This window comes from Phodopus roborovskii, unplaced genomic scaffold (assembly GCF_943737965.1).
Source record: "Phodopus roborovskii unplaced genomic scaffold, PHOROB, whole genome shotgun sequence".
Classification (NCBI taxonomy): Eukaryota; Metazoa; Chordata; class Mammalia; order Rodentia; family Cricetidae; genus Phodopus; species Phodopus roborovskii.
Window position 1 is genome coordinate 4,911,430 of NW_026126515.1, and position 22,916 is coordinate 4,934,345.

At 47.5% G+C, this 22,916-nt stretch overlaps 1 protein-coding gene across 3 annotated transcripts in view; it reads right to left on the reverse strand.

The window, feature by feature from the left end:
• Positions 1–22,916, reverse strand: part of Dpf3 (double PHD fingers 3) — a 260,400-nt gene that overhangs the window by 115,274 nt on the left and 122,210 nt on the right. For all 3 annotated transcript variants that reach the window (XM_051196287.1, XM_051196286.1, XM_051196285.1), the window contains exon 3: positions 14,011–14,118. In XM_051196287.1, the coding sequence (XP_051052244.1) occupies positions 14,011–14,118 (108 nt within the window). The remainder of the gene's footprint in view (positions 1–14,010; positions 14,119–22,916) is intronic.

Below are 22,916 nucleotides of genomic sequence, written 5' to 3' on the forward strand. Positions count from 1 at the left end.
TTTCATATTTTCTCCATCCAAAATCCTACCATTCCAATATGAAACTAATATTTAAAAACGGATGTGATGTTTTACACTCTTTTAAACCGCACTGGTGTGTGTATTCCCCTTATAACACATCTAAATTCAGATGAGGGCTCCAAAGCCACATGGGGCTAGTGACTACCCCGCTGGACAGATCAGCTCTACAGCATTAAAAGAAATGCTTAGGGAGATTGTTGCTTTCCGTAAGTGGACAGAATTTAAACACGGTTTTAATGTTGCCTGCTTAATGCCCAGTGGAGTACCATTCCAAGAGCGGCATTCAGGCTGACCTCTGGCAAACCCTGTTTGCAAAGCATTGTGGGTAAGGCTTGCTTAGTAAATGAAAGGCTAACCCACCCCACCTCCAGACAACCCAGAAGAGGGTACATTCTCTGCCTTTTAACCACAGGGGGTCCCAGAGCACATCAAGGAGAAAGGTGACAGGTCCCAGCCCTCCCACAATGTACATACTACACACAGACCTGGGAGCCCTTGGGGATGTCACTGACTCAATTTTATTCTAATGTGGCTCGTCTGGATATAGGATCCAGTGACTCTTTAAAAGACTTCTCTTGTTTAATCTCACACCAAGTTGGAGATCACATAACCCAACAGGAACCATCAAACATCAAACATCAAAAGAAAATGGACCAATACACACACACACACACACACACACACACACACACACACACACACACTTCATCTTTAAATCGGCCTGATTTTATACGCATGGCTATGAAACTATGGATCGTTACTCTCTCCAGAGTGGCAGCAGCTGTCACCCAAGCCAGCCACCTCCCTGGGACCCGGAGGCAGCTCTGCCTCCACTTCTAATTGGGAACAGAGATACTCCTTGGGTGACTTCCAGCACGATCCATCACACCAGAGACAGCTTCTGTGCAAACCAGAGCAAATCGGTTTCCAAATAAGAAAAAAAAAAAACCTCTTAGACAAACAAGGATTGAAGCATAGGAAGTCAAAGAAGAAAAGAAATAAAACACGCCACAAATAAAAGCAAAGGAGGGGAAAGGAAAAATAAAGCACTGTGGCTTCTTCTCCCCAGGTTCCAGACAGGACAGCCGTCCTCTCGGCGCAGATCAAAGCCATGAGCTTTCGACACAGGTGCCCTAAGCCTGCCACCCAATGCACCAAAAGAAAAGCTTCCACTGGGTCGTTGGAGCCACTGAGCTCATTAACAGGATGCAGGGAAGATGAGTCTGAAAGTACGACATGGGAGCAGAGTGAGTAATTAAATCCCAGGTCATTTAAAAATGCAAACGCCTTGGATGTCACAGGCTCCCTGAGCCTCTGACTCCTTCTCCTTCATTATTAGGCTAAGGATGGAGGGCTGGGAACCTCCAAGTCATATATAGATTATAATAAAATATGCTGTATAAAAAAAACAGATTAAGACAGGTCTTCTTTGGGGAAATATACAAAGAGAGAAGCTGTCTGTTAGCTGTCGAGTTTGCAAGAGATACCATCTTTCGGGAGGCTGGGCTCTGCCAACAGACAGGTTGCCCCAAGGGAAATTGTGGTGAAACACCCCGACAAGGCGCATCCATCCGTCTATCCATCATGGGCTCCCTCTGACACAGGGGCCTGGAGATAGAGTCATGGTACAGAAGGGGGAGGGGGCAGCCCACAGACAACAGGAAAAAAAATCTCCTGCTAGCATGTGAGTGCTCAGGGGGTTTTGTTGTCATGGTTGTTTTTGAATGCCTGTCTCTAGTTCTTCTTTAAAAATACAAATGTGCCATTTTCTCTTCTGGGTGCTTATTATTTTGAGGAGTTAAGCTCATCATGTGTCCTTGGATTTACACATCAACTTACACCAAGGAGCAAGAAGCTTACAAATCAGGGTTTCAGGGTTTCATTTATCCCCAGCAGACTCTCAGGCTCATGGATCTAAAGGGGAAAAGATAAGGGGTAGGGTCTTTTCTCTCTTCTCCAGCCAAGCAAGATGCCCAAGGGGAAGAAGGTAGCCACAGCCCCTGCCGTCGTGAAGAAACAGGAGGCCAAAAAGGTGGTGAATCCTTTGTTTGAGAAAAGGCCTAAGAACTTCAGCATTGGGCAGGACATCCAGCCCCAAACAGATCTCACACTTCGTCAAATGGCCTCGCTACATTTGGCTGCAGCGGCAAAGAGCCATCCTCTATAAGCGTCTCAAAGTACCTCCTGCCATTAACCATTTCACCCAGGCCCTGCGCCGGCAAACAGCTACCCAGCTGCCTAATCTTGCCCACAAGTGCAGGCCAGAGACAAAGCAGAAGAGCAAAGGCTGCTGGCCCGTGCTGAGAAGAAAGCTTCTGGCAAAGGGGATGTCCCAACTGAGAGGCCTCCTGTCCCTCGAGCAGGGGTCAATACAGTCACCACCTTGGTGAAGAACAAGAAGGCTCAGCTGGTGGTGATCGCCCATGATGAAGACCCCATTGAGCTGGTGGTCTTCCTGCCTGCACTGTGTCAGAAGATGGGGATCCCCTACTGCATCGTCAAGGGAAAGGCCAGGCTGGGGCCGCTGGTCCACTGGAAGACATTTGGCACTGTTGACTTCACACAGGTTAACTTGGAAGACAAGGATGCTCTGGCTAAGCTGGTAGAAACTATTAGGACCAATTACAAGGACAGATATGATGAGATACGCCGCCACTGGGGAGGCAATGTCCTGGGTCCTAAATCTGTGGCTCAAATTGCCAAGCTGGAAAAGGCAAAGGCCAAAGAATTCACTACTAAACTGATTTCCTACAAGGGTGGCAGGCCCAGGGATCTCTGTTCGTTCCTAGACCTTTTCTTGGCTGCATTTGACTTCCTGGTTTATGACTCATAAAGCCTAAAATAAATGAGGTTCTCCTTGAGGTCCTGTCACCCAGGCTATAGCCCTCAGGCCCTGTACAGCTTGTGTTAGAATCCCAGGATACCCACACAACAAGAGAACCATCATTCCCCTGGTGGCGCCTGCTGCACCTGCCCACGCTCCTCTAAGTAGACACCATAAGGTAAGTGAGTTCTAGAGTTTGAGATTAGTGCTACAGAGAAGCAATTCCACAGACCTGAGGCACAAAGAAACATCCATGATATCAAAGGAAGTCACTAGTAGGCTAGCCCACAGGGTGAGTGAGACACTTGAAGGGCAGAGAGATGCATCATGGTGAGAATAGGCTGAGTGGAGGAGACATTCCCAGCGTGTGTGGGACACAATGGAGAAGGTTACAAGGTTCCAGGTAGGATGCTTGCATTCTAGAGACCTATGGGATGGCATGGTAACTGCTTATTAATAATTTATTGGGCTTGAAATTGATGAAGGAGTAGATCTGAATGTTCTCATCTCTCTCTCTCTCTCTCTCTCTCTCTCTCTCACACACACACACACACACACACACACACACACACACACACACACACGCCACTCCAAGTATACCTTTATAAAGCTTGGAAAAGTTAAAACTAAATAGTTCAGAAGTGGGGTTGTAGCGCAGTTGAGAGAGTGCTTGCCTAGCATGCATGAAGCCCTGGGCTCCATACCCAGTACTATATAAAAATGGATGTGGTTACACACACTTACAAAGATCAGGAGTTCAAGACCATTCTTGGCTACACCCCAAGTTCAAGGCCAGCTTGCATTCCATGAGATCCTGCCGGTAAATAAGTAAAATGTAACTTCAAAGGGGTTGAAGCAACTGGCTATTTGGGGGATGAAATCTCAGTTCTACTACCCTAAACCACACAGCTGGTTTTGAATGCCTCATCTGTGAAACTGAGAGAACAAAGCCCACCTCCCACCGTTGCTAAGTACCAAAAGAGACAGCAGCTGTGAAAGATCTGAGCCCTGTAGATGGTCCAGAGATGGGTTCCTTTCTTTCCTCCTCCTCCTCTAGCCTCCCTCTTCTTGTGCTCCTCAGCACAAACTCTCTGCCTTCCAACACTCTCAGGTTACCAGGTATGGTGAGACCCAGCTTTCCCCAGAATGGGTAGGGCCCAGGGAGGACAGAAATGACCAGGCTGAATCTGGAGCAGTTAAAGGGAGAGAAGATGTAGAGAATGAACATAGCTCCAAGTAGAGACATGGACCGTGGCCCAGTGCCAGGGCAGGTACAGACCCTGCAGCTGTGGCGGAGACACAGACGCAGCACAGTAGAAGATACCCTGCTTGTTTGTTTATTTGACAGATATGGCCGAATACTTACTATGTACCAAGATGTCCCAGGTACTTGGGACACAACTATGGATGAGGCAAAAATCCCCTCCCCCGCCTTCGTGGAACTCACGTTCAAGTTCAGAAGAGACGATATGGGTGGGAAGGGATATAAGAAATGAGTGAGTAAAGTCTGCAATCTGACACTTGGTAATTGGCAAGGAACGTGGCATGGGGGGATGACAGGAAGGCAAAGATACTTTTAAACATGGCCAGGAGATCATGGAGCTGGAAGAGGAGAGAAAAGGAGCCTGTTCTGATGTCCTCACAAAGACATCACAGGCAAGAAGCCATTTGTGCGTGTGCCCTGAAGCTGCCATTTGCCTGGAACACACATGGTGAGTCCAGGACTCCCAGGAGGACAGCTCACAGAGTTATAGGGACTTTGAAGTGCTGCGTAGGTGCAGCAAGAATACCAGCTTCCACGTGAGTGTGAGGGTAAGCCACGGGAGGTTCGGGGCAAAGGATGGCAGGATAATGCCTGATAGTAATGGTCTCTCTGAAGGGGGCGGGGACAGAAATGGAAAACCCAGTTAGGAGGTTCTATACTACGTACAGAGCCCCAGGATAAGCCTGTACTGGAAGGGAGCTGGCAGAACATGGACAAAGCTCTGTCCTCCAGGACCTTAGATTCTCCTTACGGATCCATCCAGATCGCACTGGACAGGAGTTCCCTGGTCCCCAAGCAAGGGGGCTTCCCTACATAGCAAACCTGTCCCAAGGCCAGATGTTCAGTGCTAGGGGGACCAAGGTGTGGATCCTTATCTGGGCAAGTGCACAGAGCAATGGTTCCCCAAGAAGAAAGCAGACCAGCAGGAGACAGGCTTGGGCAAATGGGCCTTCCCTAGCATACCACATTGCCACTATCTGCCCTAGCATATCACTGGACAGCAGCTATAGTAAAAGCAGACAGTGGGTCCCATAGCTGGGTTCCCAGAACTCTCCTCAACATAGAAGGTGCTAGAATGAGGCTTTGGGGGAAAACTCAGGGGTGTGATGCGTTCCTGCTCCAGACCAGACAGAGCACAATTTCCCTGCGGTACAGCAAGCTGTCTGCAACAATCTTGTCACTGGCAGTGAGGAGTGTCGCAGAGCTAGTGCAGGCCCCTGGGCTCACTCCAGTGTCTGGAGAGGCAACGTCACTGTGCCTCCCTACCACATGGCCCTTACAATGCCCCTAAGAAGCTATCGTTACCCACATTTCACACGAGAAGAGTCAAGGTCAGATCACCCAGATAAGTTGCCCAAGCTCCCAAAGCTAGTGGCTGGGGGAGTCTCAGTTTGAACCCAGGCCTTGGGATACGTATTCGGTGATTTTTCTCCAATAGATTATGAGAAGAGAAAACAGCATTGGAAAGGGTCTACAATATATGACTAAATAGAGACCCAGAACAATGATAAAGCTGGACAGGAAGCCCAGCTCTGAGCCAAGGCTTCTCCTCCCTCATCTGAAAGGACGTATGAGAGCTCAGTATGATCTCCCAGCATCATTTAACAAGTCTTTACCATTCTTCTACCATGTAGCAGGTCTGGTGCTGTCTGCAAGAGATGCAGATAAAGATGGGTCCCTGTCCTATGCCTGTTAGTGAGAAAAAAGAGGTGCAGGAGGTGGACGGGGGTAAAGGCAGACTTAAGTGATTCTGGGGTATATAGCCCCTTCTCTAAACATGGCTCTCTGGCCCATCTATAAAATGAAGATTTGAAAACTAAAGCAGCCATGTGGCTACCCTGCCCACCTCCCGCTGTAGGCCTGTATCCCTTGCCATGAACACAAGCAGTGACAAGGACGGCTAAATCCTGTCAACCCCAGTTCTGCCCATGAGGCCTAAGGATAGCCCAGGAGCAGGTCCCAGGGACATAGACTGTTGCAACATGAAGTGGACTGGAGGCCTGCCCACCTCTCCCCAGCGACCTTACTCCTGGGGCCACCAAGAGCAGAAGAGGGAGCTGGTGCAGGCATCTGGGATAGACGGCTGCAGGCTCTGACGCTGCAGGAAAGAGATAAATGACAGGTCATTTCCCCTGATGCACTTGAAGGAATTTATTCTCCTGGCCATACCAAGCTCAGACACCCCCACACAGAGGCAGATAAACACTGACAGATGGGAGTGGGAGCCCGTGTCCTTCTGCCTTTGGAAGGACACGGCAGCGTCCGTGGCAGGCCCAGCAGAAGGTCACACTGGCCACTGGCTCACACCTAGCTCCAGGCTTGCTGTCTCTTCTCCACTGCCCTCCCTTGTGCCCACCCCCCACCTGACTCATCCATCTAAGGAGTGCCTGGCAGAGGAGGAGGGTTGGGGGCACTGGAGCCCGCCGACAGCCCCATCAATCTCAACCTACATGCTTGGCACATCAGCGTTCTTTAAGCTGTTCCTGGACGGGAGGGTGTTGGAGGAGCCGGGGGAACTGTCTTGGGGAGAAGAGAAATCACATCAAGCATCAGAGAGCAAATGGTGGGAGAAGCCCAGAGACTATTAAAATGTGGGCCATGTACAAAGACAGTAGGGAACTAATTAAGATGCAGGATTTGCAAACGCTGGGGAAGTTGGCCACAGTCTGCTCCCATCTGTAGAGTTTCGGCAGTTCTACACAGCGGGGACAACACCCTAGGCAGGCTCAGGCCTCCTTCTGGACCTTTCCTTTAAGGACACCCCTCTGAGGGTCTTTGTAACTGGCTTGTTGGCTGGAGTATGGCTTTCTCTGTTTGGGGGCATCCTGAGCTACAGTCTCCTGCAGGGATCCCGCCCTCCGGTTGGTCGGTTTCCCCTTGCAGCCCAAGGAGGGAAGTAAGTATATCCTGGTCATTCATGCCCAGTCATTGAAAAGCTGCCCAAAACAAGAAAGAACCAGAACTCGTTTCTGGCTGCCTTCCCTCCTGCTACCCTTGGAATTCAGCAAGGGAGGCAAAGAGCCTGCTGGTGCCTGAGTGTTGCAGGCCAGGGGCACTGACTGGGGCTCGGGTCTCAGGAAGTGGGAGAGAGCCGGACATTGTGTGAGCACCGGATGAATGTGTGTAGCAGGTCCTGGAGAGAATGACCTGCTCCCTGTAGTGTCTTTCCAGCTGCACCATGGACCCTTGCAAAATTAACTTCCTAATCTGAACCACGGTTTCCCAACCTCTAAAATGAGGATAATATCTTCCCAAGACCGCAGGGGCCAAAGATCTGGAGTTGAAAGATATAAACTAGCTGATCATTTAATCTGGGGAGGATATTAAGGAAAAGTTTGTTAGCAACCTTTTCTTTCCTTCACCAGGAAAAGAAAAAGAAAAAAGTTAAAGGCTCCTTTTGGAATGAGTTAGTTTTGTCCACTATCTGCCCCTCTCCTTTTCCAGGACAGAGCTCAGTTAACCGGGGGTGGGAATAGGAGGAGACTTCTCACTAGCCCCAGATTTCCTGTTGTAGGAATTGTGACATCTCTACATGGCAAACGCCTTGCATTACCTCTGTGCCCAAGTGTAAGCTGCAGCCAATGCTGCACTCAGTTGTAAGGCAGCTGAGAGAAATAGAGCCGTGTGAGTGTTGCTCTTCAGACGCCAGGCAAGTGGGAGGCTGCGGGCCCTTTACTCAAGAGATATTGGACGGGGGGAGGTGAAAGGCACATAGGTCCAGGAAAATATGGAGACAAAGAGTTCTTCCCAGCATGCAGCCCCTGCCCACCTCACAGCACACATGTGTCTTTCCAACAAGAAAGAAACGAAGGAGGGATGATACATTCACAACGACAGAGAAGTGGAGGGATGGCATAAGTCACAGTGACAGGTGGAGTGAAAGCTACCAGATCGAGAAGCCCCTCCATCTGCTTATAACTCTGGCCAGGAACAAATGGCTTAACGGCAGGCACTCGAGGCTCTTTTGGTCCCTACTCTGGGAGCCTCCTCATTGAAGATGAGCCGTGTCCTGCAAGGAGCTCGGCGGAGCTAAGTCAGATACAGCCTCCCTTCCTGTGCCGGAACCCGGTTCCTTGACAGCCCACCAAGCTCAGTGCAGACACAGGAACAGCCACCTCACACCTAGCCCATGATGCTCTTCAGGGACCTCAAGGAGGACAGGAAGACAAGCTGAGGGTTGGCATGATGCTCACGTAGCCTGTCCTCCGCATCTCACATGGAGGATACTCATGACATGGGGCCATCAAGTTCTAGGCAGTGACCTTCTGCCCACACAGACCAGGGTCCACCTCCCACAGGCAAACGAGGCACTTCAGGATGACGTCGACAGGGAGCCCAGGAGTCTTGACATGTCCAGGAACGCCCACCCCCAAAAGTGTGAAAAGGTGGGTTGGCTGCCTTCCAATATAAATTCACTCCTCTAATTTCTGCCAAGATGAATAAATTATTGATTTTTAGCAAGTTTTAGCCAAAGAAGATTATATATGATGTTACACGATTTATTTTCCCCAGTTATCCATATATCTTAGACATCTTTGATTTTCTTGAATCACTTTTTGAAAACGTGAGGGGAATATGTGCATATGTGTGTGCATGATGGGGAACACACATGCCATGGCACACATATGGAGGTCAGAAGACAACTCTGGAGCTGGTTCTTTCCTTTCACCTTTTCATGGGTTCTGAGGATCGAACTGAAGTCACCTGGCTTGTGTGGTGAGCACCTTAACCTGCTCAGCGACCTCACTGGCCTTTGAGTCACACTTTTAAAAGGCAAAATAATATTCCATTTTATGAATGTAATATGCAACTAACTAGGCCCCATAAAAGGACTCTATAATAGTTTCCAAACTTTGTTTATTGTGGTTATGAGCAATGCCACAATAATTAATTCAAGTAAATATGTTTATAGTTTAGATAATATGTACCTAAAATTAAACAACACGTACTGTGTGTGGTACTTGGAATAAGAATGACTCTCATAGTCTCTTATGCTTGAATTCTTTGTAAATAGAACGTTTTGGAAATGATGAGGAGGTGTGTCATTGTTGGAGGTATGCCACTGAGCCCATACCAGCTCAGTCTCTCTCTCTCTCCTCTCTCTCTCTCTCTCTCTCTCTCTCTCTCTCTCTCTCTCTCTCTCTCTCTCTCTCCCCTTGCTGCCTATGGATCAGGAGATAAAGCTCTAATGCCATGCCTGTTTCACACCATGATGATCATGGACTAACCCTCTAAAACTGTAAACAAGCCCCCAATTAAATGTCTTCTTTTGTAAGAGTTGCCTCGGTCATGGCAAGAACAGTAACTAAGACACTATGCATGATATATCACTAGCAATAGAATGTCCAGCCCAATGGATTTGTGCTTTGTATATACATGGGCATGTGTTCGTGTGTATATTCACATACATATTTGTGTGTATATATGCACATGTATGTCAATGCACATTGCATACCTGTGCACATGTGTATGGAGGCCAGAAGTACATTGCTTTCTCCCTCAGCTACTCTCCACCTCCATTTTTCTTTGCTTTCTCGTGTGGGTTTGTGGAGGGGGGGGTGCACACACATGCAAGGTCAGAAGACAACCTGCGGGAGTATGTTCTCTCCTTTTACTATGTGGGTTCTGGGAACCAAACTCAGGTCATCAGGCTTGACAACAAGCACCTTCTCCTGCTGAACCACCTTGCAGCCACCTTTTTGAGACAGGTTCTCACTTACCATGGGGCAGCAAGGCCTATTGGCCCTCCTGACTCTGCTGCCTCCCTAGCACTGAGGTTAGAGGAGCGTGCATGGAAAGCGCTTTACGGCATCATCTTCCCAGCTCGGAACCAGTACTTTTTAAACACTGAAGACACTACTAAGACTTCCCTCCACTGTCACAGGCAGAGGACCATATCCTGCCTTCTTCCTCTCTGTTTCCCTCACTGCCTCAAGCACACATGCACATATACACATTTATACACACATATATACAGATAACACATACATACATGTACACACACATACATATACAGAGACACATCACACACTTATACATATAGAGAGACACACATACACACATGTACACACACACTTATAAACACACACATGTATATCCAGAGACAGACATACACACAAGTACATATGCACTTAAACACACACACATATCTACATGCACACATATGTATACAAACACACACACACAGCTGACCCAATAGGAACTTATAGCAAGTTCTCCAGAGACCCCATCAGTGACTCTCCTCTGAGTCACACTCAACAGTAGCAATCAAAACACTGAGCTCTCTTGGAACCCCAATCAAGTAGAATAAAACCAAGAAATGACCATTTAAAAAAATATTGTGCAGATCAACCTGTTTATAGAGACCATACCCTAGGAAAGGGAAGAAGTCCCTTAGAGAGGGACTGCATCATATAAATGATGAGAGTAGATGCTCTAAGAGGGAAGCCAGCTGCACCTCCCCTGAGGCACTGGAGGGGCTGCATTCTTCCACCCATCAGAGATGGCACCCTTTTGTGGGAATCCAGACCATGACAATGTCACCTTGTCACCCCAAGATGCCTATGTGCTCACCAATGCCTGTGTTGAAGGGATGTCCCTGAAACTTTGGCTCTTTTGGAAAACCCAAGTGTTAGAATGGGGAGTTAGCTCAGTCAGTAAAGCGCTTGCATACAAGCATGAGGACCTGAGTTCAATCCCCAGAATTTACATTTGAAAATAAATAAGCTCTAAAAGCTAGGCATGATTGCTTGTCCCTCTAATTCCACCACTGGGGAGGCAGAAAGAGAATTCTTGGGGTTCACTGGGCAGCCAGATCAGCTGAATCAGCAAGCTCCAGACTAATGAGAGATCCTGTCTAATGAAACAGGGTGGATGGTTCCTGAGGAAGACACTCAAGATTGACCTCTGGCTTTGGTATACATGAACCCACACACTAACACTCACATATATACTCACACACACACACACACACACACACATTTCCAATGCCAGCCTAAGTCTCTCCAGGAAGATTGTGGCATGCTCCTTTGATGGCATTTCATCCTGGCCATTTCCAGTTGCCAGGCTAAGGCCATTGATCCCCGAGCCAAGGCCACTCCTGGGCATCTTTTCTCACCACTTGCAGGGGGTTTGGGTGTCTGGTTTCATGGGCTTCAGGGTAGGTATAACTTCACAAAGCAGGAACAAATGTCTCTGAGAAGTATGTATAGTTTTAAAGTTCCAGACTCCTGGCCTGGGCTGTTTACTGTGCCTCAGCACCTGAGCCCTGGTTGGAAGAACAGGCCTCCCAAAACCGTACAACTGCACCCTTGGGGAATAAGGATACACCTAAGGGCCCACACTCACAGAACCATGGCTCCTCTCTCCAGAGGAGGTCCTGCTCTAGAATGCTGAGCATCGTTGGTCTGGGCCTTTCTCCCTGAAGTTGGTACAGCCACTTCCAACTCCTGCTTGCAGACTCTACAAGTCTTTCCAAGAGGCAGAGCCACAGTCACTATTACTGGAGGGCACTGCTACTGAAAACACCAACCCTGCCTTCTCCCTCGGCCATCATGGCAGGCGGGGGATGACGCAGGCCTCCTGCACCTATAAACACAGCTGCTCCCAGCAGATGCTGGGAGGCCAGGATGCCCAATGTGAGTATCTGCAGACAGACAGATCAAGCCCCACCCCACCCCCCAAATCACTTTTAACTTCAGTCCTATGAGCAGTGATCAGTGGCTTCACAGACACATGGTCCTCACAGTAAAACATCCTTGACTCTGTCCACAGGCTGGCTGCTCTCACCTATGAAACAAACTTAAAACCCTGTTCCCTTCCACCCTGCCCTAAGCCCAAGTGTGAGGTAGGAGCGGCCAGTCTGCTGAAAGGGAAAGCTTTGGAAAGGGCTTTGCCAAGCACTATGCTAATCAGAAGCCACTGCTGAGGGAGGTGGTGACTCAGGCCCCTGGACGACAAGAATTTGTGGAGCAGACAAAAACCCAGCCAGCTTTTCAGTCTTCCCCAGGGCTTCTCTGCCACAGCTGGGGAAGGGGACTGCCTCCCCATGAGGAGAAGAGCATGTTGTCCACACTGCCAGGCATGCAGCTCTCACAACAGTGTCGGGTGCCCAGATTTACTGTTCCGTACATCCGTTTTCTATTATTGGCTTAGGCTTAGTCAGGTTTGAGCTTCCGACACTTATGACTGAAGGAATTGCAACCATCTCTTGGTGTATTTGAATTTCCAATACATCTATTCATTTTATAATCAAAGTAAATGTCTAAAGAGACCTCTCTGCAGCTGAGGTGGCAGAGAGGCCCTGAACCGGAACTCAAGTGATTTGGACTCCTTGCTGGGCCCATAGGAATTCCTGTGTGACTTGGAGCAAGTTTCTTAACCTGGCTGGACTGCAATCAAGTAAGAAACTGGGGTTAAGGATGCCTTTCATTCCTTTGAGCTTGGTGTATTTGATTTTATGACGCCCTCTGACACATATGCTTTCCCTCTTCTTTCTTAGACACAGTCTTACTGTGTAGCCTTGGCTGCCCTGGAACTAGCTATGTAGATCAGGCTAGCTTCAAACTCACAGAGATCCACCTGTCTCTACCTCCAGAGTGCTGAGATTAACAGCATGGGCCACCCCAGCCAGTGCATTCTTTAATTTTTGTTGTTGGCCGGCTGGGGGGTTGTTTGTTTTGTTTAGACAAGATCCCATATAGCTCAGATTGACCTAGAACTCACGAAATAAGTCAGGCCAGCCTCAAACTCTCAGTGACCACCACCACTACTGTAGCTACTTGGGGTCACATTTTCTGTGTGGTCCTAGAAGCACACTGCCAGACACAGCTCCAGTAGCTACATGTGTCTGTTAGGTTCTTGAAGTGTGGCTAGATCAAAATGAGACATGGAAAAGCGCCAAAGCACACTGCAATTCAAAAAGAAAATCCGGGCACAGAACAAAAAATGCCAAAGAACTGCCATCATCCCTAGACTGGTGCAGGCTGGGAGGACAATGCTTGTGCTGACCTCGCAGTCCTGATCACACTGAGGAAAGTGGCTAAAAGGCCGGCTACTCATTGCTGTTTCCACGTGTCACCTTGACAATGGCGTTCGAAGCAACCATCCCAGCATTAAGGGGTTCCATTAGAACTCAGGACCCCACACACTGAGCAGAGGTCAGGGGTGAGGCGACTTTTGCCCTGACCATGGCAAGTTGCAGCCCAGACACGGATGTGAAGACACCCACATGTCTGAAGTGTCACAGCTGGGTCAAGGCAAAGAAGCCTGCACCCCAGGAAGGAACTTGACAACCTGACTCCCACACACCCCCAAAGAAAGTTCTAGCTTTAACAAGCAAGCCTGTTCATCCTAGAAAATCACACTGGTGTGTGTGAGGTAGTGCCCAGGACATCCTTGCCTCTTCGGGAGAACATACCAGGTCAAGGTGTCTTTGTTGAGGCAACGAGGAAGAGACCTGAACCAGAGCATTATTGGTTCTGGTAAGGTAGGGCAATCACCAAGGTCTGCCTCCTACCGCTGCTGGCTTTGCTTCTCAGGGTCAGCAAGATGGAAGAGACGGCACAAGACCTCAAAGCCCATAGACGTTTGGAGGACAAGCGGATATACTTACACAGCGTACACACATGCACATCTCTGTGAGCCAGACAGGCCCCATTCTTCTGTCAGAAACTCATTCTGTTGGGGGCGTTGTTATTATTATTTTGTTTTACTTTTTCTTGCAGTATAGGGGTTGACCTCCAGGCCTTGCACATACTAGGCAAGCTCTCTACTACTGAGCTGCAGCCTCGGGCCAACAAACTCGCCTTGTGGACACAAGAGCAAGGAGCCTTGCCATGGGCAGCTCCAGCCTCCTCACCTCTGCTGCCACTGGCCCAGCTGAGCCCCACAGGGCACTCACCAGGTTTTATTTCCAGGAGCCGCAGCTTCGGGTCCTCTGGCGGGTGCAATCGTCGCTTCTTGCGCCAGCAGCGGGCAGGGTACGTGTACAGCTGGCCCGGAGCAAGGCCTGTGGACAGACACAATGTAAAGATAAAAGGCTATAGAGCAGAAAGGACATCACAGACTTCCCTGCCTGACCTGTCATTCATAGTGAGAGACAACTAGAGCCCGGGGAGGTGAAGTAACTTGTTAGTGTCATTCAGCTGGTCCACAGTCGATCCAAGCTGTGATCTACTTTGTCACCCCAGACTCTGTCTATCCCATCACAATGTTCAGCAGGCCCATTGCCAGGTGGAGCCACCACCTTTAGCAAAAAGGTATTATCTGACTTGCAGAGACTTGTAAGCCACCAGGTTTGCAAGACAGTGGCCCTGCGGTGACTGTCCCTCTGTCCAGAGCCAAGTTAAACAAGCTCCCTTCAGAGAGGAACAGCAAAAGTCAGTGAACCTACCTGAGAACCTCAACTAAGAACCATGCCAGAGACCCAAGATCACAAGGGCCTACTTACAGCACCCTCTCACCACGGTCAGCTTCCAGCCATTGCAGAGGCCGGAAGACATAGGCAACTCATGGAGGCATGACCTGCCCTGGACACCCGCATGCATAGCCTCTGTTCCTAAACTTCCTAGCACACGTGCCAGGCCTCACACAAAGAAATGGGCAGAAGTCTATAGGATGGGCAAGCATGAACTATCTCCCAAAAGCAGTCCCTATCTGCATTTGGCCGGTAACACCACCAGCTTCATGTCTATGCCAAGCAGCCTACATATATACATACATACACATATAACACACACACACACACACACACACACACGCATACGCACACGCACACACACACGCACACGCACACGCACACGCACACATACACGGTAATGCAGATGGGGAAATGACTCAGAGGGTAGAATACTTGCTATGCTAGCTCAAGGACCTGAGTTCAGTTCCCAGCACTAGAGGGTACATGCCTGTAATCCCAAGTACCGGGGAAGAGATGTCAGGGCCTTGCTAGCCAGTCAGTAGAGCTGAAACACAAAGCTCTAGGTTCACTGAGTGACCCTGTCTCAAATAATAAGGTGAAGAGCAATGAGAAAGATACCCAAAGTCTGTCTTTGGCTTCTATATGCATGCATGAGTAAGCACACATGTATACACATACACACGCACATACACACACCACCACCCACCCCAACAAAAAAGAGTTAAGAGGGAGAATGACTTCCATTGACTGGCAACCATAACAGCATTAAAGGACCCAAAATGTCCATGTAACTTGTATGTTAAGTACTGTTTTAATGATACAGCTATTCCCATGTTTTCCAGGGTGGTAAATACATTGGAGGTTTGTATCTCCACCCCATTGATTCTCAGGAAATCTGAAGGTTGGGGTTGGAATGTTTCAGGATCCGCCTGTGCCAGATGGATAGAAGGAGGCTAAATGAGTTAAATAAGTTATCTTGGGTTCCCTGAACATGGAGACAAGGCAGCTGCGACCTCCCTCTGAGAGAAAGCATCCCCAGAGATGGCTCCATGTTTCCAAAGTGACTCACTTAAAGGAGATGCTATCTGTGGCCTTGTCATTCCTGAATGGATGCATTCACTCTGGGCCCCATCCAGACATTCAAACTGCTGGAGGTCCCCCAGGATTTTAGAAGCCACTCCTCCACATCACAGAGTAAGTCCTGGAATCACCACTCATTTGAGGCTAGTGACTCCACTGAAATGGCAAGGACCTGAATAATGGGAGATGTCATTCTGTAAATATGTTTCTCATACTGGTTAATGAATAAAGCACTGTTGGCCAATAGGAAAGCAAGATAGGCGGGACTAGGAGACAAGGAGGAAAGAGGAAGTAGTAAGAGAGGAGCCAAGATGGAGAGTCTGGAGAAAGCAGGATGCCGGCCTTACTCCCCGGTAAGATGAGACCACGTGGAAATACTTAGATTAATAGAAATGGGTTAATACTTAAGACAGAGCTAGCCGATAAGAAACTAGCATCTAGCCAAAAGCATTATATCAAATACAGAGTCTCTGTGTGTTAATTGGGGATGGCACCAAGGTGGGTCCAGGCGGCAGGGGAAAGCCTTACTCCTTACACCTGAAGAACTCAGAAGTTCGAGACCGAAATCTACACCAGCTCTCTAACCTGAAGGGAGATAGGCCTTTATGAGAGTTCAACCACTGTTTTCAAGGAACTGTGTAGGTTGTTTTAATGCCTACTGAGAACATCTGGAGGCCTGCTTGCCTGTGGTTGCTGATGTACCAAGACTGGTTTAATAGCCTTTCCTGTAGGATCCTAAATCCCTTGTATTCCCTCAAGGTAATATAATTAATTGCCTGCATACTAGTGTCTCCCCTGCTGGCTTTGAAAGAGCTGGGATGGCAGGAATCATGCCATCTCTAGTGTCCCCTATATTTAGCACACCATACTTGGCAGGCACATCTAGGAATCATCATATAATAACTCAACCAGAACTAAACAAGACTCAGAAATGCAAGAAGGAAAGAACCATTGGTCCTGATAGTCCTGGCTCCGGGGTACCCATTCACTGAGATACAAACTGTTCAAGAAGGGCTGGGAATGTGGCTCAGTAGTAGAGACCTTACCTAGCATGTGCAGGACCCTGGGTTCAGTTCCCAGAACAACAAGGAAAGAAAATGTCTTGTTTAACAAGCCATCCAAGGACTCTGGAGGGTGAGCTCTGGCCTCAGTTATGAGCCCACCTGTTATAATTTTAAAAAGAAACAGCAGGAAGGAGTCACACCATACAACAGGACTCACATGGGAGGTTTATTGGAAGAGGAGAGAGAAGGGGGGAGCAGAGACTGGTCCCTGGGGATAAGAGTGGTGAGAGAGAGAGAGGGAGGGAGGGAGGGAGGGAGGGAGGGAGGGAGGGAGGGAGGGAGAGGAGATGGGCAAGGCCCACCTTTTAAAAGGGAACATAGTGACTGTAGACAGGTCTTAGTGACTGCAGCTGAGGACATATCCTGCCAGGATCCCAAGGGCAGGTCAGCACAGATGCCTAAATACTAACACCACCCACATCTGTGTGGCCATCTCTGTGCCACGAGTTATATTCTTGCCCCATCCTCTTTGCCCCCTGGTGTTTCCAACCTGAACCAAGACAGCTAAATGAGAAGCTCATCCTGCCCAGCTTCTCAAAGGCTCTAAGGAGCCAGAATTTGAAAATGTCCCCACATGTCTGGATACTATATGCTCTCTACGCTCTAGTCACTGCCCTGTGGGTTGGTGGGACCAAAGGCACCCTCCTGGTAGCTTACATCCACTCTCCTGAAGAGCTAAGGTTAGCACCGGTGTGGATGTAGAAGAGAGGCTGCTTTGACTTTCTAGATTGGAGAAGACCTGTGGTGTATAAGAACCTCACACACATGAACATCAGAAAACAGCACAGCCCCTGGCAGAGCCTGCCTCCTGCCTATAAGATCAGGGCCATCGGTAATGCCTACTGCAGGGCAGGATGGTGGGAATTAATTGATGTTGAAGAGGAATCTCTCTGCAACCACAAAGACTGGACAGGTGTCAGGTACTGATCATCGCGAGCTCGATGATACAGATGAATCTTGTACCCAGTGCCTGTGTGACAACCTTGTCCTTGCCACTGCCCGGCTCTTCAGCCATCAGGATGGACACATGCTTCTCTTTCCAATTCACTTTCAATCCACCTTGTCTCAACATGTAAATGGGCCCAAATCACTCCCCTAGGGCTCCTCACCCCTTCCTTCACCCTGCTTGACAGGGTGACAATCACCAGGGCCCTTTATAGGACCAACACATTCCACCCTATGGTTGCCCTTATGGAGGGAAGAGCAGAGCCCCATGAGATCGATGTTGCTTATCTCATTAGAAGAGGAGGCACATAACTCAAAGGCCTGTGTGTAGGGAAGACAGAAGGAGGAGGAGGAAGAAAGGGATGGAGCCACAGCCACTGTCAGGGGAATTAATCTTGAGGACTGAGCCTAGGGTTAGGGGTGAGTATAGAGGAGAGGAAGAAGGAGGTCTGAGACAAGAGGGGGACCAATCCTCCCTGGCAACCAAGGCCAGAGCTACCCCTCCAATCACAGACCCCCTGTGCAAACTGTAGCCCTGCTGCCTAGAACTGCATCTCCAGTTCCCACACTCTGCCTGTGTGAAAGCACAGTCGTGACAGGCACCCTCATACAGAAAGCTGCACACTTCTGGGTGAACAGGTTCCATAGAAAGCTGTGCTGTGATGACGCTGAGGCTCAAATGGCCAGCAGGTTGCAAATACCTCACTATGCATGTGGTTCACATTTGGGCCTGAAAATCTCTGACAATGCCCGAGCTAGGGAGAACTGGGAAGACCAAGTGACATAGAAAAAGCACAGGAAAAGAATTAAGTGGAGCAGAAAAGGACTCTTGCTCCAACCGGTTTCAAAGGGTGAAATTTCTAATCCACTGAGGGAAGATTCTTTCCGCAGCATCCCACGGCTACGCCCCAACCCTCCCTGTAATGGAAAGAAAAGCCATACATTCACAGGGTGTGTGCTAGACAGCAACTGTACTACCCTGCCTTTATTCTGAATCCAATTTTACCTCACAGAACTTAGTCCAGTCTGTCCACCTTCTCAACCAACAATCACCAGAAATCATCTCCCTCCCACATACCATGTACCCACTCATGCTGAAAGGGATCAGCCAAGATGCTGAGGGAACCAGAGAGGAATGGGAGCTCAAGAAGGAGGTAAGGTCATCTGCTTGGAGCCAGATGACAGGAATAGAGACCACAGATGAAGATCCCAAATGCTGCTGGCCATTTACCACCTGTCTGCAGCCCCACCCAAGCCAGACAAATGAGTAGGCACACATGAGGCTCTTCTCGGGGCCATCAGTTACATTTAAAGAGCTCCTCCACATCTCACTCCCATTGTGTGTCACCACAATGGGTCATTAATGGCCTTCACATTTACAGACAGTGACATGCATTGAGGATTCTTCACCAAGACTTGGCGTTGAGTAATTCTTGAACTTTTAAATCTGAACTAGACTATCACAGACATGCCAAGGCAGTTATAATAGGGAAAATGCCTGCATAAGACATTTTGGACAGATAACTCTTTCTCATATCACAGGGGCTCTGTCCATGCTCCTGGTTGAAAAACATCCACTTGGACCATCCTTACAGGGATAGAGAGATGAGCACAAGGCCCCAGATAGACAATGAAGAGTGGGCAAGTGTGTTTCCTAAGCACACCAGAGCTGTGACCCTGGAGCTCTGCCCAACCTCTCAGCTTAGCTAAAATCTGCCGTTTTCAAGGTCGGGAAGCATTCCTTTAAATGATGAGTCTGGGCACAGGTATTACACGCCAGAATTCAGTCCACATCATTGGGGACATCCCTCCTGCTTGTCCTTTCTGGTGCCTCTTAAGTGTCAAGACCAGCCTAGCTTTGTCAACAAAACAGTGGTACTAAGCCTATCCTCTCCATCCAACCTGAATTTCAATGGGTCTCCCATTGTTTATCCAGAAACAGCAGGATTAAGGCTGAGAGTTCTGCTCTCTGGGAAAACAGCTCCCCACACCAAGATCACAAGGTAAGGAGCCCCCAGTCACTCTGCCTGTGGCCACCGCGCCACTTCCTGTCACATCACATTGTCATCATCACCGACTATGACTATTCAGAGAGAAAAACATGCCTCCTCGTGATATAAAGCATTGCAACAAGGCATAAGAAATATATGAAGAAGCAGAAAATCGCCAGGACCCACATCTACACACGTCAGAAGAACTTGTTTTAAGAGTATTAAGATTATGCCAGGAGTAGTGGCTGGTACACTTTTAATACTAGCACTCAGGAGGCAGGGGCAGGTGGAGCTCTATGAGTCCAAGGCCAGGCCAACCTAGACTACATGGTGAGTTTCAGGTCAGCCAAGACTATATAGTGAGACCATGTCTTAACAAAAGAAAAAAGAAAAGAAAGAAATAGAAGATTACAATGTAATCTTAAAAACATAGTTCTGACCACTACCTGGTATAAGAATCACCTCTACAATGTCCCTGACATTGTATCAAACCCCAGCCTTTGTATCAGTATTTCTAGTTCTCACTCCAGCATGTATCGGTCTCCTACACTGTTGAAATATTATGTCCTTAGAAATGTATCTACCATCCTGCTCTGCAAAGGATGCAGGGTATATGACATCATAAATAAATTGGTATCACTATGGAAATTCTGCAAGCATTCCCCTTTGGCCTACCAATCCCATTCCCAGGAATCCCTAAATGTAAAAATGTTTATTCACTATAGCATAGTAAATACCCTTATGCAGGGGTCTGCTTAAATAAATGGCAAAATATACACGCAATGGACATGTTAAGATGTGTGGTAACCCTGATATACCCGCAGCACTGATCCCAGCTCAGGGAGAGAGAGATAATGGAGGATGAGGAGTTCAAAGCCAGCCTCAACTGCAGAACAAATGAAACCCCTATCTTGAAAGAAGAGAGTAGGGGTCACTAGGGATGTGGTTCAGTTATAAAGTGCTTGCCTGGTGTATATGAAACCCTGGATTCAGTTGTGCATAAAACCAGGCATGGTAGAGTATGCCTATAACACCAGGCCTTGGGAAGGAGAGGCAAGAGGATCTGAAATGTAAGATTAATTATCTTTGGCTATACAGTGAGTACAAGACCAGTCTGGGAGAAAATTGGACAGTGGTGGCACACACCTTTAATCTCAGCACTTGGGAGGCGGAGGCATTCAAATCTCTGAGTTCTAGGCCAGCCTAGTTAGTTAGTTAGTTAGTTAGTTAGTTAGTTAGTTAGTTAGTTCCCAGACAGCCAAGGCTACACAAAGAAACCCTATCTCAGAATAAAAGGGGGGGGGGAGAAAGAGGAAAGAAGAAAGAGAGTTAAGTTAAGGCTACCAAAAGCTATTTTTTTGAGACAATTTAAAAGAAAAGCCTCTATTCAAAAGTCAAAAAGGAAAATAAAATTACCAATATAAGGATGAAAGGCTACACCTACTACAGACTTTACATATACTAAAAAGCAGGGGGAAAAACTTTTTCTGTTTGTTTCCAAATAGTGTGTGTGCAAGTATGTGTGTGTGTGTGTGTGTGTGTGTGTGTGTGTGTGTGTGTGCGTGTGTGCCATGGCCCATGTATGGAGGTCAGGGGACAATTTTTGGAGATAGTCCTTTCCTTCCTCCCACCATGTGGATTCCACAGCAAACACACCATAATATGCTGAGCCATCTTACAGGGTCCTAGGAACAATGACACACAACTAGTTTAAACAGCTTACTCAAGTAGACAAACTACCTATGCTTACCCAAGATGAAGCTGACAACCTGAACAGCCCTATGTCTGCTGATGAGATTCAGTTTATAGTTAAGCATTCCCAAGAAACCATCAGGTCCAAATGAGTCCATCGGTGAATGCTATGAAACATTTAATGGAAAAACAATACCAATGCTATAGATAGTCTTCTAAAAAATTAAAGGGGAAACACCCTTCCCAACTCATTACATGAAACAACCCTTGGTACTTAAACCAGACACAGCATTACAAAACACCTATCGGCCAATATCTCATCAAAGATAAACAGAAATTCTAAATAAAACCTTGATGACTCGGAGCCAGTTATATAGAAACAGGAAATAGACAATGCTTACCCCAGGAATACAGTGTTGGTGAGATGTTCAAAACCAATCAACATAACTTACCCTATAAACAAGACATACACACACACATAAACACACACACACACACACACACACACACACAAACTCAATAGCCAATTAAAAATGCAAATCCATTCACACTTTTAAAACATTCTCAGGGGCTACAGGGATTGCTCCTCTGTCTGACAAAAGTTTCCATGGAAAAAAAATCTACAATCACTGATGGTAAAGTTAAACACTAATAAGTGGGAAGATATGCTTGGAAGACTCTACATCTCCCCAGATGTAGCTATAGATTTATAGAAATTAATAGATAGTAAAATCTATATAAGGTACAAAGGACCTAAGATAGTAAAAAAAAAAAAAAAAAAAAAAAAAAAACTTTGAAACAAAAAAGAAACTAATTTAGAGGGATGTATCACCTGACTTCTTTTTTTTTTTTTTTTTTTAAAGACAAATCTCACTATATAATCCAGGCTGGTCTGGACTTGACATTTAGGCCAGGCTACCCTCAAATTCATAGAGATATGCCTGCCTCCACCTCTAAGTACTGGGATTACATAGTGCCCACCACCACACCCAGCAATGTCATCTGATTTCAAGGTGGATCATAAAACTACAATAACCCAGACCTTGTGGTAAAAGTGAAAACAGACAGAGCCAGAGAGCAAAGCTGAGAGCCTAGAGGAGCACTCACAGATGCATGACCACCTACTCATTAATAAAGATGCAAAGGAAATTCAGGAAGGGTTGGTAGATGCAAAGGAAATTCAGGAAGGGTTGGACTTTTCAACAAACTACACTGAAGAAGACACTTGCAAAAATAAAGTAGTTCTTACTTTGCACTACGTACAATTTGTAGAACCAAAACAAAAATCTAAAAGTATAAGTTCTAGGAAAAGCCTGTACCTTCTATATCAGGCAGTAATTTCCTAGATCTGTTGCCGAAAGCACAATTCAGAAAAGAACAAAAAACAAACTGATAAATTGGATTTCACAAAAATTCAATCCTTCTGCTTGTTGAAAGAGACTTCTAAGGCAACAAAAATATAAACCAGTGATAGAAGAATATTTGCTGTGTGTGAGAGGGAAAGAAAGGTTCCTGGACTACGTAGGTACCCAAATCCAACAGTCTCTAAATGGGCAAAAATGTTGAACACTTTTACAATGAACAGGTGGATAGATTGACCATATGATGGGGGCAT